Source organism: Babylonia areolata, chromosome 7 (assembly GCF_041734735.1).
Source record: "Babylonia areolata isolate BAREFJ2019XMU chromosome 7, ASM4173473v1, whole genome shotgun sequence".
NCBI classification, from domain to species: Eukaryota; Metazoa; Mollusca; class Gastropoda; order Neogastropoda; family Buccinidae; genus Babylonia; species Babylonia areolata.
This window is the reverse complement of record NC_134882.1, coordinates 53,212,694-53,230,974: the sequence shown is the minus strand read 5'-3', so window position 1 is coordinate 53,230,974 and position 18,281 is coordinate 53,212,694. Positions and strand designations below refer to the sequence as shown.

The 18,281-nt window shown below is 41.7% G+C and overlaps 1 protein-coding gene across 5 annotated transcripts in view; it reads right to left on the bottom strand.

Annotated features, from left to right (window-relative positions):
- Positions 1–1,832: 1,832 nt before the first annotated feature.
- The window catches only part of LOC143284111 (sodium- and chloride-dependent glycine transporter 1-like), a 73,620-nt gene continuing 57,171 nt past the window's right edge, over positions 1,833–18,281 (bottom strand). For all 5 annotated transcript variants that reach the window (XM_076590763.1, XM_076590764.1, XM_076590761.1 and 2 more), the window contains exons 10-13: positions 9,041–9,272; positions 8,155–8,258; positions 6,124–6,291; positions 1,833–5,534 (exon numbers count right to left, since the gene is read on the bottom strand). In XM_076590763.1, the coding sequence (XP_076446878.1) occupies positions 5,337–5,534; positions 6,124–6,291; positions 8,155–8,258; positions 9,041–9,272 (702 nt within the window). In that variant the 3' untranslated portion in view covers positions 1,833–5,336. The remainder of the gene's footprint in view (positions 5,535–6,123; positions 6,292–8,154; positions 8,259–9,040; positions 9,273–18,281) is intronic.

Here is an 18,281-nt window from a genome sequence, read left to right as displayed (position 1 = left end):
AAGTTGTAAAAGGGGTGGATGTAAGAAGTTGTAAAAGGGGTGGGGTATAAAAGGGGGTGGGTATAAGAAGTTGTAAAAGGGGTGGATGTAAGAAGTTGTAAAAGGGGTGGGGTGTGTAAGGAAGAGTAGGGTTGCAAAAGGGGTGCATGTAGGGAAGAGTTGTATAATGGGTAGTTGTAAAGAGAAATGTAAAAGGGTTGATTGTAAGGAAGAGTAAAGTTGTTACATGGGATACACTGGAAGGAAGGGTAGAGTTGTAACAGGGGATGCACTGTAAGGAAGAGTAGAGTTGTAACAGGGGATGCACTGTAAGGAAGAGTAGAGTTGTAACAGGGGATGCACTGTAAGGATGAGTAGAGTTCTAACTTGGGACGCACTGTAAGGAAGAGTAGAGTTGTAACATGGGATGCAGTGTAAGGAAGAGTAGAGTTGTAACAGGGGATGCACTGTAAGGAAGAGTAGAGTTGTAACAGGGGATGCACTGTAAGGAAGAGTAGAGTTGTAACAGGGGATGCACTGTAAGGAAGAGTAGAGTTGTAACAGGGGATACACTGTTAGGAAGAGTAGAGTTGTAACAGGGGATGCACTGTAAGGAAGAGTAGAGTTCTAACTTGGGATGCACTGTAAGGAAGAGTAGAGTTGTAACAGGGGATGCACTGTAAGGAAGAGTAGAGTTGTAACAGGGGATGCACTGTAAGGAAGAGTAGAGTTGTACATAACATGGGATGCACTGTAAGGAAGAGTAGAGTTGTAACATGGGATGCAGTGTAAGGAAGTGTAGAGCTGTAACAGGGGATGCACTGTAAGGAAGAGTAGAGTTGTAACAGGGGATACACTGTAAGGAAGAGTAGAGTTGTAACAGGGGATGCACTGTAAGGAAGAGTAGAGTTGTAACAGGGGATGCACTGTAAGGAAGAGTAGAGTTGTAACAGGGGATGCACTGTAAGGAAGAGTAGAGTTGTAACATGGGATGCACTGTAAGGAAGTAGAGTTGTAACAGGGGATGCACTGTAAGGAAGTGTAGAGCTGTAACAGGGGATGCAGTGTATGGAAGAGTAGAGTTGTAACAGGGGATGCACTGTAAGGAAGAGTAGAGTTGTACATAACATGGGGATACACTGTAAGGAAGAGTAGAGTTGTAATAGGGGATGCAGTGTAAGGAAGAGTAGAGTTGTAACAGGGGATGCAGTGTAAGGAAGTGTAGAGTTGTAACAGGGGATGCAGTGTAAGGAAGTGTAGAGCTGTAACATAGAACGCACTGTAAGGAAGAGTAGAGTTGTAACAGAGGATGCACTGTAAGGAAGAGTAGCGGTGTTAAGGGGATACCCTGTACAGAAGGGTACAGATTTCAGTCAGTGAATACAGGGGTTGTTGTAAGCTTAAGAATGGCTCACTTTTAAGGAACAGGAGAGATATAGAAGGGAACATGTGTGAAGAAGAGTGGCTTTACAATACAATGTGTATTAAGGAAGGGGTAAGTTGTCAGAAAGCTTTTATACTGTAAGGAAAAGTTGCAATGTCAGAAAATTAATGTGTTAAAAAGAGTCGAACTTAAAAAGGGGATAAGATGTAAGGAACGGTTGTCAAAGGGGATGATTTTTTTTTAAAAAGTGTTGTTATAAAATGGGTTGCACTGTAAAGAAAAGTCGACAGAAAGGGGATGTTGTAATAAGTGAACTGTCAGAGCGGTGTTGTATGGAGGAGTGGAGTTATTAATGGGTTGGGTGTCGGGAAGAGCACAGGTAACAGCAAAGTAAGGTAGGAAATGGAGCTGGACAGAACATCCACTGATAAATCATCTCTGGCACAACAATAAGACTCTAACACAGAAGTATGAATGTCAATGTTTATTCATTTAATTTGCAATCAACAGTAACAATTTCAAATAAAATCAATATACACCTTTCAGCTACAAGTAATAATGCACGCTTCAATAGAAATCTGAACAAAAATCTAACATGGGTTTGTTTCCAAAAAAGCCAAACAAGATGTGTTGGCTTACAACAGCTTCAGTACAGCAAATCCCAGAATATGTGCCAGAAACATGTTGTACTCAACCCAACATTTACCCTTCTAACCAGTCAGGACATGTACAGTCGGTTTTTCAATTTACTTTGCACTTGGCTTCCTGCTACATACCACTTCATCTTTATTATAATTATTTTATTGCTTATGTGCAGTGGAAGCGAAAACCAAAAACAGATTGAAAAGGTATACCAAAGTGAAAATAAATGCTATAATGTGTGTGGCAGCAGTATGTACAGAGTCTGTGTGGTCAATCCATTGTCGGCGTCCTGCACCCATTGCAGTGACCTGCATGGATTCTCCAGCCATGTTCCAAAAACATCAGACCCAGCAGATTACAGGACCTCCAAATAGTTGTGTGTATTTATCTGACAAATAAAAATCGACCATTAAAAAAATAATTTGATTTTCCATTCAACACAAAATTAAGCACCAAGAATCATAAAAGATGCTTTGCAAACATTACATTTCTCAGATTTAAAGGCACTGCAGTATTGGGGGTATTTTTCTGATTCGGATGAGCACATGGGGAAAGCATTCAGTATCTGACCACAATAAAATAAAAAATAAAAAAGAGCCAAAAATCACGATGGCCAATGCTGAACCAATGCAGCAATGCTGAAAACTTGGGATCATTTGCATCCCATCTGCAATATATGTCTTTAATCAGATCTGCAGAAGTGAAAATGTCCAGTGCATGAAGACAAAAGGCATGTAACTGGCTCAAAATTTGACACCCCACTCCCTGCCCTTCATGTTTTTCAAAGACCCCCTCCCTGCCATTTCAAGTTCACGTCTACTAAACCTGCCAGCACACTCCACCAAGAAATACAACTGAAAAGTAAACTACCTGTTGTTAACAGCTGAACCTGTGCTATTATGCATCACTAAAACATTACATTTCATCATGCACCAAATGCAAAACCTACTCAAAACACATTTGAGGAAAATACCCATTGTAACTTCAGCTCAGTACAAAAAGCCCAGTTGATAAAGTGGTTCCCCATAACAATTCCTTTGCAAGATGTCCACATCGTTATGTTCCAAGTTCCCCCCCATGACAGTTCCTTAGCAAGACATCCATAGATACAATGCTAGCCTCAGCTCAAGCATATCACAATGTATAACACAATTCAAACTGGTTAACTCATACACTGGTAGACTTCCCTGGCTAACATAGTCATGACCCTGTGATGACTGAGTATTGCCACAGAATTCATTTTTGACACCAAAAATGTGTCACTTCTCAATACTATCAAGCTGAACTATCCAGAATTTCCAAACGTCAATTCATTCTATTTCAAATGTGGTTCACCAGTACTTGCAAAGAATAACACCACCTATTTCTGATAGGACTAGCCTATCAATGCTGCAGTGTGGCAGAGACACCAGCCTTTCACTCCATCAACTGGGCAAGAGGACTGCAAGCTGGTTGTGTCCAGAAGGTACGACGCACCTGTCTCTGTCACTTTCCTCACTATCGTCTCACCCCTACTACAGTCAACATGTCCCTTTTACTTGGTGTTTTCTCAAGGCTGGATCCTACACTGCTTTATTCATAACTTTTTTTCAAAGTTACATTCTTCGTGTCAAAATTATATGCCTGAGGGGATGGGGAAAGCCATGTCTCTTCCCCCCCCCCCCCCTCCAAAGAATGGAAGCTCTTTGCATGACTGAGTATCAAGTCAGATGCTGCAGCTGATAGGAATTTAGGTTGATACACATGTATTTCATGAGCTATTTGACAACAAGGCAACTTTTTAAATGGCAGTATCAGCAATAAGCGTCGTCTCCAATCTCACCTGTAAATGTTGAGCACGTCATTGTCAGAAAAACATAAGAACTGGCCAATGCAAAGCAGAAAGGCTTGCTCTGTATCCAATCCAATCCATCAGTACAAGTAAGTGTTTAGTCTCCCCAAACCTAATGATACAGCACTGAATATACAACCCCCATAATACACCTGTGCCTAAGACAGTCTAGAAAGAACCAGGTAAACTCAGGAGACAGTTAAAAGTAAAGGACCAGGTAAACAGTAAGGGACTGCGTTTAACAGTTTGGGACAGTTAAAAGTAAGGGACCTGTTAAACAGTAAGGTACAGTAAAAGTAAGATAGTATGTAAACAGTAAGGGACTGTGTGAACAGTTAGGGACAGTTAAGGGACCAGGTGACAGTAAGGGACCAGGTAAACAATGTATTGTCCTTTAACATGCTAGCGACCTGACTACTGTCTTCTTCCTCAGGCAGACCTGTATGGAATTGAACATCAACACTTTCCTCATTAAAGATGCTGTTTTGGAAAAAAAAAAAAAAAAAAAAAAAAAAAAAAAAAAAAAAAAACCAAACAAACAAGACAGCAGTGAAGTTGGCCCCGAAGAGCAGTCCAGGACATGCTCCCAACGAAGGGCAGCATCAAGTGTAGGGAGGGTGTCCCTGAAGGGAGACCTCACCAACTTCCACACCCTTCAGTCTGTCCAGGTGAGGTCCTTCAGTCTATGTCTACATCCAGGTGAGGTCCTTCAGTCTGTCTACGTCCAGGTGAGGTCCTTCAGTCTATGTCTACGTCCAGGTGAGGTCCTTCAGTCTGTCTACGTCCAGGTGAGGTCCTTCAGTCTGTCTACGTCCAGGCAAGGTCCTTCAGTTTATCTACGTCCAGTGAGGTGTGAAGTCAGGTGAAAGAGGCTGGCTGGTCTGACCCACATCCCGTGTCAGAAAGCTGGGTCCATCAGCCTGCTCATCACCCACTGCAACACGATTACACAGTTCTCCACCTCAACACTCAGCCTCTCATGCAGCATGTACCATGTGCACACCATTGTTTGTCTCCACTTCCTCCGTCAATTTCCATCAGGAAAAAACTGTACACCTGTGAAGCACTTCCCGACGTGTGGCTGTGGTTTGTGGTGAAGGCCTCCCGTCCCATCAATGATCCATCTCTCTCCAACCTGTGGCTTCACAAACCCTGGGTCATCAGCTCTCATGGTGCTGTCCTCATACCATTTCCCTTATACTGGGGATTGGGCCCTACAGCCCTCATCATACCATTCCCTTACACTGAGGACAGGGCCATTCAGACCCCATCCCAACTGTCATCAGCAGCTGATGTGAAGGTTTGTCAACAGTCATTCAAGCAGAGTCAACAAAAGGTGTAAAATTATCAACAGTATTTTTTGGTTGTTGTTGTCTTTATACAAAAGCAGCTTTTTCTGAGTGTTATAATAATGGATGGATGTGTGGATGAAGCGACGTTTCATCCCCCGACAGTTCAGTACTCTGCACGCCCGGTACCTCCATTCAACCAGCGTTCAGGTCACACCTGTGACTTGGGCAGCGTGCTCTGTTCGATGGAGCTGGGTTTGTAGATGGGGGAGGGAGAGGTGGAGGGTTTCTCGGTGAGGGCGACAATGGCGTCCGGGTCCTCAATGCCCCTGCAGGCGTAGTATCGCTTCCGGTCCTCCGCCAGACGTGGACCCCACTCCGGGGATGGTTTCATCAGGAACCGGATCCTCTGTACACACGTCACACACACCATTGTACACACACGTCACACACACCATTGTACACACACGTCACACACACCACTGTACACACACACACCACTGTACACACACATCACACACACCACTGTACGCACACATCAAACACACCATTGTACACACATCACACAAGCCACTGAACACACACACGTCACTGTACACACACACACATCATCCTCTGTACACACATATCACACATCATCCTCTGTACACACATATCACACACACCATTGTACACACACACGTCACACATGCCACTGTACACACACACATCACATAACACACACACCATCGTACACAAACACATCACACACCACCATTTATACACACATTACCATTTATGCACACATGTTACACACACCATTGTACACACACGTCACACACTGTACACACACACACACCATTGTAACACACATCATCCTCTCTTCACACACACACACCAGAACTCAACAGTGTGACATCAGCAATGAAAAAAATCTGCACGCCAACCAAAGTGTCTCTCACAACTGTCATCTGCCTGGAGCAGTGCTGAATAGCTTTCCAAGCAAGGAGCCACATTACCTGGAACAATGGTCCCTCGGTGGAGCACACCTTGTAGATAGCGTATGCGGGGATGGGGATGATGGAGCAGACGCCGATGCTCCAGCCCATGGCGATGGCCCACTCAGGGTAGTGGTAGTCTCCGTACGTCACTGGGCCCAGTGTCACCACGCTGAACAGCCAGATGAACTGAAACAACACACCTCATACCTTTTACTACACGCCTCATACCTTTACTACACACTGAACAGCTAGAAGAATCGTAACAACACACCTCATACTTTTTTTTTTTTTTACTACACACCTCATACCTTTACTACACACTGAACAGCTAGAAGAACTGAAACAACACGCCTCATACCTTTACTACACACTGAACAGCTAGAACTGAAACAGCACACGTTATACCTTTACTACACACAGAACAGCCAGATGAACTGAAACAACCACCTCATACCTTTACTACACACTGAAAAGCCAGAAGAACTGAAACAACACACCTCATACCTTTACTACACACAGAAAAGCCCGATGAAGTTAAACAGCACACCTCATACCTTTTACTACACACCTTTTACTACACACTGAACAGACAGATGAATTGAAACGGCACACCATTTTCACAATCTACCATTCACAGGATAGCAAATGAACAATTGTCCAGTGACCAGCTGCCATGGCAAAGTGGTTTGCATCACTGAATGAGACAACTGGGAGGCCGTGGGTTCGAGCCCCAGCAGTGTCAAGACATTTCAACCCATGACCAACTCCTACCCCCAGTTCAGTGTGCTGTGGGCCAAGATAAATGCATTTGGAACCCCATCCTCAGTATTTGTCTAATGTTTGTGACAGGTTTACTTAGATGAACATATGCATTGTGAAGAGTCGGAGCGCAGTAAATGACTGCTAATCAACCTCCTGTGACATTCTCCCTCAAACATTCTTTCTCCTACTAAACGCTCCATTCAGCATTCTCCAAAGAAACCCATCCTGCCAGTACATTTTGAACCTCTCTTCTCAACCCTGAAAATCTTTATCACTGTTCCATTTATGACTGACAACAGACAGGACAAGCCATTTCATGACTGACAACAGACAGAAACATGACAAGCCATTTCATGACTGACAACAGGCAGACAGGACAAGCCATTTCATGACTGACAACAGGCAGACAGGACAAGCCATTTCATGACTGACAACAGGCAGACAGGACAAGCCATTTCATGACTGACAACAGACAGGACAAGCCATTTCATGACTGACAACAGACAGAAACATGACAAGCCATTTCATGACTGACAACAGACAGACAGGACAAGCCATTTCATGACTGACAACAGACAGAGGACAAGCCATTTCATGACTGACAACAGACAGACAGGACAAGCCATTTCATGACTGACAACAGACAGACAGGACAAGCCATTTCATGACTGGCAACAGACAGGACAAGCCATTTCATGACAGACAACAGACAGGACAAGCCATTTCATGACTGACAACAGGCAGACAGGACAAGCCATTTCATGACTGACAACAGACAGGACAAGCCATTTCATGACTGACAACAGACAGAGGACAAGCCATTTCATGACTGACAACAGGCAGACAGGACAAGCCATTTCATGACTGACAACAGGCAGACAGGACAAGCCATTTCATGACTGACAACAGAAACATGACAAGCCATTTCATGACTGACAACAGGCAGACAGGACAAGCCATTTCATGACTGACAACAGACAGGACAAGCCATTTCATGACTGACAACAGACAGGACAAGCCATTTCATGACTGACAACAGACAGAGGACAAGCCATTTCATGACTGACAACAGACAGGACAAGCCATTTCATGACTGACAACAGACAGAGGACAAGCCATTTCATGACTGACAACAGACAGACAGGACAAGCCATTTCATGACTGACAACAGGCAGACAGGACAAGCCATTTCATGACTGACAACTGACAGACAGAGAACACGTCATTTCAAGACTGACAGCAGACAGACAGACAGACAGAGAGGACAATGCCGATGTCAGGACTCACCAGGATGGCGGCCGGTGTGATGTACTTCCACATGGCTGTCCAGAAGATGCGGTGTGGCTCAAAGCCAATCATCAGAGCAATGTCCTTGAAAAACCGATCCAAACCTGTCAACACACAGTGACAATGTGTAAAACATGCCAACAAATCCACCAATTTTCACTTCAGTGTTGTTCACAAACACAATGATCAAGCCTCACGCAGCTTGCACACATCTGCACTTACGAAACTATAAATCTGAATGTTGATCTAGGTATACCTGTACTGCAAAAGAATCTGTGCATGTTTCTGGTTTTCACTTCAGTTAAAAATAAGGTGGCAAAACAAACAAAATACAAGTATGAACTTCATGAAGTGCACAATTACAACCAGTTACCTTGTAATATTTGAGGACACAGACTGGTTTCTGTGGCAAACACTGTTTAAAGATGCAACATTTCAGCAGCATCCAGGCACACAAACTCCTAAATTTTGGATCTCACAATATCAACATTTGTTGGGGGAATTAGAGGAGGGTGGCAAGCATGAAAACGATGTTTACATCACTTTCCTTCACATTTACTTTACTAAAACTTAAATGGACAAATTGAAAGCCATGGAAAATGGGGAGAGATAGAGGGGAATGCAGAAAACAAAGATAAAACCAAAATATGAGGAAACACTGGTATGTAACCATGTACAGAGATGTGTTCACAAATATACAGCCATGTATAGACTTGTGTGTCAACACAAGTTTACAACCATGTAACAATGTGTAAAGATGTGTTTGTCAACAAGTACAGAGCAACCATGTACAGAGGTCTATTCACAAGTATATAGCCATGTATAGAGATATGTCTGTCAACACCATCAGACAGCCAGCCCTGCACAGAGACCAGTTCCCACGTACCATAGACCCAGGCGATGGCGACACACTCATTAAGGGAGATCAGCATGAGGGAGAAGCTGGCGCAGTACCAGTCCATGATCTGCAGCACGTAGATGCCGCCCTGGCAAATGCTGGGCAGACCCAGCAGGAACTCAAAGAAGCAGGCCCCAGCAGTCACCAACGTCTTCCTGTGCCTCAGCTTCTCGGGGAACTCGTCGATGAGCCCACTCAGCATCGTCTCAAACATCCCAAACTGCAACACACAACGCACCTCAGTCACTGACAGCACCCACACAATGGCCAATGATTGGCAAGCTGGAGGAGAAAAACAACAGAACAGAGATTATAGGTTAAAAAAAAACCAAAAAACAAAGTAGTTGTAGCTACAAGAAATACAACTTAACAGTAAGTGACATGGATTAACAACCTGTGAGTTGTAGCCACATCCTAAATACATGCAAGAAAATGTATTTTTTGTATTGATGTTCAAATTCCTGCATAAACATGTTTTTTGTTCCTGCACAAAATCCTGTATGATGCCTTGCCAGTTTCCACATGCTGCATAATTCTTTGAATACAGACTTTCTCTCATCTATGTCCAATTTCTTGGCGAACACAGGACTGTGAAAGGGCAGCATCAACAGGTGTGCTTTACAAAACAAAACATGCTAGCATGTGACAACAGTAAACAGCCATCTTCGCCATCTATCTCTCTTAATGTGTACATGCTGTCCTGGAAATACAGTCAGCCCTAATTTCTGGACTTCTGCCATGCATGCCTTAAACAGGAGGTGCACTGGACAAGCAAAGCAGAGGAGGGAGCAGAGAAAATCCTGAACGTGGTCTGATTCCTGGGACACGGTACCCATTCCTCCACGCCAGATCATTTCACACTTTCAATCTTAGAGAAGGCAAGTGATTCTGGAGTTTGTAAAATCCATATCAGACTGTCCTGAAATAAACAAAAAAATCCCCAAGAACACCACAAGTCAGTGAATATTAAAAAAAAAAAAACAACAACACTGGCCCAATACCCAAGCACTTTGTTCTGCCTATATCTGACCAATGCTCCAACGTAACATGACTGATCACTTTTTGGAGTGTCTTTCAAACTGCATTCAAGCAGGAAGCTTCAAAAAGATTAAATCAAATGCAGTTCCAACAACTGTTTTCAATCACTGTTCAATGTCAGGCAGAGAAGGATGCACATCGTGTAATTTTTTTATTGTGCTGCTAGGGCGACATGTAAATATCTGCTCTCCGCAATCACATAAATACTATACCTAAAGACACAGGGTTCTTAGGGTGACATGTATCTGCTCTCCGCAATCACATAAATACTATACCTAAAGACACGGGGTTCTTAGGGTGACATGTATCTGCTCTCCGCAATCACATAAATACTATACCTAAAGACACGGGGTTCTTAGGGTGACATGTATCTACTCTCTGCAATCACATAAATACTATACCTAAAGACACGGGGTTCTTAGGGTGACATGTATCTGCTCTCCGCAATCACATAAATACTATACTTAAAGACACAGGGTTCTTAGGGTGACATGTATCTGCTCTCCGCAATCACATAAATACTATACCTAAGGACACAGGGTTGTTAGAGTGACATGTATCTACTCTCCACAATCACATAAATAAGGACACAAAGGGTTGTTAGAGTGACGCGTATTACATAAATACTACATCTATGGACACAGGGTTGTTAGGGTGACATGTATCTACTCTCCACAATCACATAAATACTATACCTATGGACACAATCACATAAATACTATACCTATGGACATAGGGTTGTTAGGGTGACATGTATCTACTCTCCACAATCACATAAATACTATACCTATGGACACACAGGGTTGTTAGGGTGACGCATATCTACCCTCTACAATCTACACCTATGGACACACAGGGTTGTTAGGGTGACATGTATCTACCCTCTACCATCTATACCTATGGACACAGGGTTGTTAGGGTGACATGTATCTACTCTCCACAATCACATAAATGCTGTACCTATGGACACAGGGTTGTTAGGGTGACATGTATCTACTCTCCACAATCACATAAATACTATACCTAAGGACACAGGGTTGTTAGGGTGACATGTATCTACCCTCTACAATCTATACCTATGGACACAAGGTTGCTAGGGTGACATGTGTCTACCCTCCACAATCACATAAATGCTATACCTATGGACACAGGGTTGTTAGAGTGACATGTACCTACTCTCCACAATCACTTAAATACTATACCTATGGACACAGGGTTGTTAGGGTGACATTACCTACTCTCCACAATCACTTAAATACTATACCTATGGACACACAGGGTTGTTAGGGTGACGCATATCTACTCTCCACAATCAAATAAACACCAGCACACAGCTGTCTAAACACACCAGCACACAAACCCTGACTGACACAAAGACAGGGTGGACACAATGACAGGGTAGACACCACACCCATGCACCATGCTGCCCTTTCCATGTCTGTGTCCTGTCTAAAACTGGTCTTCTGGAGAAAATTCATCACACACCCGCACCCCTAGCAACTTCATCAACTCTCCACCAACCATCTTCTTTACATGCCTGTCATGTGAATAATTCAAGTTGTCTTTTTCCTTCTTAGTATGCAGAAAAGTTCCATCTCCAAAGCGACACATTAAACATTTTCTTGCACGAAAACGTCCTTATTCATATGACACTGCATGGTATTAAAATTGTGAACATCAGTTTTAATTTAATGTACATGGAGGGAAAACTGCATGGACAGCCCAGTGCCAGATTCAGTGCCATGTCATCACTGCGGACTGAAAAACTGAAATTCTTTTAGCGCCCCTTTTCAAATTTCTAAATAAGGTCAGCCACATTTGGGTTTAAGAATTTCAAATTTCTCCAGAGAGATTGATGCGTGTTTCAAAATATGTTCATTTCTTTTCTTTTCTTTTTTTTTATACATAATTTCTTTTTCTTTTTAAACTTCCTTATTGCCTGAGTGACAATGGCCCTAAATTTGGCAAGGAACTGGTTTATGAATGACTCAATTTCCATAGAACTGAAAATATTGTGTATAACAATAAATAAACAGAATGAAAAAAAGTTGACAGTTCAGAAGAAAGTTCTTTGTGTTATTTCACCCTGTTCCAGGTAAAATCCCTTCAGTGCCATAGTGCACATCCAATGAAGAGTTTTGCAAGGCATTATGGCAATAGAAAGGCATAACTGGAACTGGAAGGCCGCCTTCATACAGTGATACAGTTTTTATTCGATTAAAAAAAAAGAAAAAAAAAGGGCGGAAAAAAAAGTACCTTGATCTCAGAAAAGCCTTGTGAAAATCATGCGAGATTAACATCTCAGTCAAAACTTGCAATTTCTGGGAAAGAAGTATGACTGGTAACTGGAGGTTTTTTCTTTGGCCACAGTAGTCTTCCATGTCCTTTGGCAGACAACTGCCCACAGTTGGTGCAGGTGAACAATTTTCTGAGTGAGAAGTTCCTGCTGTACGTTATACACAGCAAAGTACTCCTGGAATACTTTTCAGTTCCCTTTCTCCACACTGACAGAGCACCAACAGCTGAAGAAAGACACAACAGGTTCTGAAGAAACTTATATCAAGCCTTACTACATTTTAATTCTATTCAGAACGGAGTCAACAGCGCATTGCTGGATTATTGAATAATCGGATTTTTTTTTCATGCATTTGTTTCTGCTTTTTTTAACAGTTTTGCTTGTCAGTTGATCAAGTCAATTTGCAGCCAGTAGCAGTTCCAGGCAGGCGGCCATGACAGGAATTTGGATAAGTATGGTACATTGCCTCCCTAATCCTGTTACACAAAGAACTTTGGGCACATATAATGATACAGACATCACCACACAAAGAACTTTCTGCAGACTGTTATAGACATCGCCACACAAAGAGCTTTGTGCAGATAGTGTTATAGACATCACCGCACAAAGAGCTTTGTGCAGACTGTTACAGACATCACCATACAAAGAACTTTGTGTAGACAGTGTTATAGACATCACCGCACAAAGTGCTTTGTGCAGACAGTGTTATAGACATCACCGCACAAAGAGCTTTGTGCAGACAGTGTTATAGACATCACCACACAAAGAACTTTGTGCAGAAAATCTTAACATCACAACACACAGCAACACAAAACAAGAGAGCAATGGTTTCATGATAAACAAACTTGTCGACTAAGGGGGGGAAAAAAAAGAAAAAAAGGAAGGTTAAATGAAATTATGCTTAAAAATTCTAAAGGAATAACAACAGATGTACACTGCACTCGCCCTTGGTGGTCAACCATGCGACGAACATCAGTCATCCACTTCCTTGTCCTTGCAAACCAAGTGAGAAAAAACACACACAATGAGCATTACCAACTATTTATCATGACAACCCTTAAGCACTTTGGGAAAATAACATTTCATCTGTCACTGCCAAACAACCAACAAAATGTGGACATCCTGAATATATCATGCACGTCTCCCAAAGAACCCCACCATTTTAACCGTCCTTTGAAATGTGTCCCTTTACACAGCAACACTATCAAATTGCCTGTGCTTCATGCAAGGACAGTAGAACCTGCTATGAAGACCCAACCATTAACCCCTAGGCTGCCTATATGACGAGATAACTCGCCAGCGCAAGCACGTACGCTTCGCTGCCACAATGACGAGATAACTCATCGAAATATTCAGACTTTTCCCTGGTTTGCATTCAGTTCCGTGACAAAACTACCGGCAGCTTTAGCTTGGGGAATCTTTCTTCATTCTATTCATAGCTACAAACACCATCTACTTCATGAGGCAGTCCTTTGTTTGAACGTTTTGGTTGGGTTACTGCCACAGGTTTGCCTGACTCCTCTTCTCGCTCGCTCAACAAAATGTCAGACTGATGCCGTGCTCAAGACATGCGATTGTGGCGAACTAAATCAACCAAGATTGCTTTCTTTAGCTGATTCTCAGAAAGATTTGAAGCATAAATTTGAAGAAGACAGTGATAAACATTTATAGGACATTTGATAGAAAATAAAGGGAACAATCAAGACAGTGGCCAAGACACGACTATCGGTGAGTGATGCCAGCTGTACAGATGTAGCAGGCAACAGAAAGTGACCGAATTATTAACAGGACACAGTGTGAGCGATTTTCTTGGCACTCAGCCAACACGGTCTGATGAGAACTGGAGAAAGTGACCATGTGAGAGGGGTAAAGAGGAGGGGGGTGGAGACTGAGGGGGCGTGGCCTCATATCCATATTATCACTTGGAGAAGTCACAATGCATTGTGTATCTGTCTCTTTTAAAAAAAAATTGTTGTGGTTGTTCTAGTATGATTTTGTGTGTGCAGATATCCATTTGTCCAGAAAATATGATATTTCAGAGCAAATTACCTAATGTTTGTAATGAACAAGTTGAAAATGTGACAAAAACCCCCACTGATTTCAAAACAACAGCATGTCCCTAAAAATATATAAAATGGGAAAACATTTCTTTTGTAGTCTTTATTCATTTACCTTTCAGAAAATATATACTTTTATGGGTCTTTCTCCAATAACAAAGAGCATAAAATTTTTTGAAAATTTATACGTTTTTTGTGATAAAAAACCCTGGGAAATAGATTTCACTTTAATCTTATTTTCCTGGCAGCGAAAGGGTTAATGAGGAGGTGATGGAACATTAGGGAGTAAGGTCACTGGACAGATGAGCTGAAGCAGCCGTGAACGTTAAAGAACTGAAAACATCAACAACAACAAAAATCCGGATAAGCCACATATTCATTTTAGACTTTATAACATATGTAGACACCACCTGTAAAAATCTGAGGCATCTGACTTGGTGAAGTGCATACTCTTTGGCGTGATCATCAAACACTGGAAATACAAACCAGAAGTAATCTCTTAACTGAGGTGTTACTCCTTACAAGTGTGAAATACGAAATCAGCTTTAAGTTTTTCAAAGTACTGAAAATGAAAATTAACCAGATCTTATTCCACTAATCACCATCTTTCCAATGTTTTCGTATTTATCACAACAGATTTCTCTGTGTGAAATTCGGGCTGCTCTCCCCTGGGAGAGCACATCGCTACACTACAGCACCACCCATTTTTTTGTATTTTTTCCTGTGTGCAGTTTTATTTGTTTTTCCTATCGAAGTGGATTTTTCTACATAATTTTGCCTGGAACAACACTTTTGTTGCCGTGGGTTCTTTTACGTGCGCTAAGTGCATGCTGCACACGGGACCTCGGTTTATCATCTCATCCAAATGACTAGCGTCCAGACCACCACTCCAGGCCTAGTGGAGGGGGAGAAAATATCGGCGGCTGAGCCGTGATTTGAACCAGAAGCTCAGATTCTCTCGCTTCCTAGGCGGACGCGTTACCTCTAGGCCATCACTCCACTTAAAACACAAAAAGTTGTGCAGTGGTACAGCTTCTCCTTTCTGATGGCCTTTAATAACACTTTTAACTGTGACCAGTTCTATAACCATCATCCTGTAAACAGTATCTGATTTTACATTCGTGAAAACTTGATTTTTTTTTGTTAATGGTTTGGCACATCTCCAACATGTGAACAAGATGTTTGTGTCAAAACTTGTCAAAAGTAACAATAGGTGGAAAGAAGAAACAGGAAAACCAACCTCTGCAAGACATGACGTTAACTGTGGGCTGCTCATAGCAGATTCTATTGCCTTGCCTTTTACCTCCCATGTAAAAATGTTCAATTCATACTTTGATATTTAAATTGGAAATTCTTCAATCAGAAGATGCTAACAAGAATTGCACACTGTATATTTATGTAATCAAACACTCTTGCATTCTCAATATGTCTCCCATTACACACATTCAAATACTCACCAAGGCGACAACTCAGCGAAAGCACTCTTCATTTTGCCCTCTCAAAAAAAATTAATGCCATTTGCAGAATCAATAATAATCCATTTACTTCTGAAATTAATATTTCAAAATCCATTCTCTTCTTAAACTAATCTGTACACATAAAGGATATTTTAATACACTGATTTAGACAATCTTGCAAAATTCAACAAACATGAATCACATCAACATTTCTGGTTTTCATGACAGACAAAAGCAGGATTGATTCTTGAGTACATGTGAAGCCAGAACAGTTCAATAACAATATTTGGAACAAAAAGCAGTCATGCATGGCTTTAATCCAGTGTAGTGTCTAAACATTGTAATACATCTCTTTAAACACATTAACTGCTTTTTCAAAAAATATTCTGTTAATCCTTCACAATACAAAGTACATTGTCTGCATTGACACAATCATAAAAGACCCACAAAAAACACCTATAAACAAATCAATATATAAGATACATATTTGTGTTGGTGTGTGTGTGTGTGTGTGTGTGTGTGATCGAGAGCTCTTAAGAGAGTGGGGGTGAAACAGAGAGAAGTGAGGTAGAGAGTGAGAGGGAAAAAGAGAATGTGCATGTCTGTGTGCTAGTGCACAAGCATGGATTGCCTATCACTTATAACCTGCACAATTAAGATCACGCTATGTGCATGGATTGCCTATCAGTTATAACCTGCACAATTAAGATCATGCTATATGCATGGATTGCCTATCAGTTATAACTTGCACAATTAAGATCACACTATGTGCATGGATTGCCTATCAGTTATAACCTGCACAATTAAGATCACGCTATGCACACCCCACCCAACAGTTTGTTTTTTTTCTATCTTAGAATGAAAGGAAATTCTGTTTGCTAAAAACATTATATCAAACAAAAACACAATTTAAACAAATACTTCAAACCTGACCATGAACTTAAAAGCACACACACAAAGGAATTGCTCTGACCTCTAACTAGGGATAGTTGTGAGATATTTTCACTTTGATCGGCACATTTATGGCAAACCTTTCACTTTCCAATCAAAGTGTTTCCCAATTTCAACCTCCTCTTGTTGTTCTGCATCAGTTCAAAAGATAAAAAAAAAAACCCAGTGATCAGACATGTTGTACAGCAGAAGCAAAATGCATGTCAGAATTGTTGCCTGCATGTTGTCTTCAGAAAGAGAATGACCAACTGATGCACAACCAAGAGTATTCAATCCTTCCAACTGGAAAAACAACAACAATGCAGTTCATCTTTGTGTATCACTTTTTACACAACTTTTCTCCATTTGCCCCATTAATAAAGGCGTTAACTTCCATGAACGTTTAAGTCAAGGTTTTGCCATTAGAAATGTGCACACGGTAAAACCAGTTAGCTTTAAGTGAGCCAATGTGCTCCTGCCTCCTTCAGGATGACAGTGGTACCAGAAAGAAGGAGACAGTCACTGTTTTCACGGTCCTACGTCCTGCAATCTGAAAGCACTACCTCTAAGTTCTGTGGTCACAGCAATTCGTGGGAAGTGTCCTTTCGGTGCTTCAGAAGTCAATGCGCACAACTGCTTCCCAGCAGAATCCCCTAAATCCATCCTTCCTCTCAGTTAATCTCTCTCTCTCTCTCTTTCACACACACACACACACATGGAGATACACACAGACAGACACTTAGTTAATAACCAGAGTCCAGCTGCTGATATCTCTTTCTGATAAAAAAAAAATTGCGATCAAAACTTAGTTTCACAAATTAACCTGATTTCAGCCTTACAGTGCATGCAAATTAATCATTTTCTTCTCCAATGAAGTCCGGTCTGTCAGCTCCTTTCTTTTTCTTTTTTTCTCTGTTATCATACAAATATTATGTGAGATAGGACTTATCTTTTCATCAGAAGAATCTTCACAGAACAAGAGATGCAGATTTATCTGTCTTCAAATGCAATAAAACATTTCCACCCTTCCTTCTGTATCAATATATACATGTTCTTATCAGTATCAAATTTATGACCCGACTCCGAAGAAAGGTTACCACCATATTTTATCAGAGCAACATTTATTCCTCTGGCCAACTGGCACTGAAGTAAAAACATTATTTAACATTTGAAACCTAAAGAAGCAACTGCGCTCCATTCATCAAGCAGCACAATGCACAAACCCCAGATGATAATTACCTGTGGAATCTCTCACCTGGCCTTACCACAACAGTCATGATTACATGTGGGATCTCTCACACACCTTTACCACAACAGACAATCATGATTACAAGCAAACACTCTCACGCAGCCCTGCCACAACAGACAGAAATATAAGGTTGGTCAGCAGTTGTGCACACTCACTTCCAACACCTGACCTTGACCTGTTTCAAGGCCAAGTCAAGGTCATG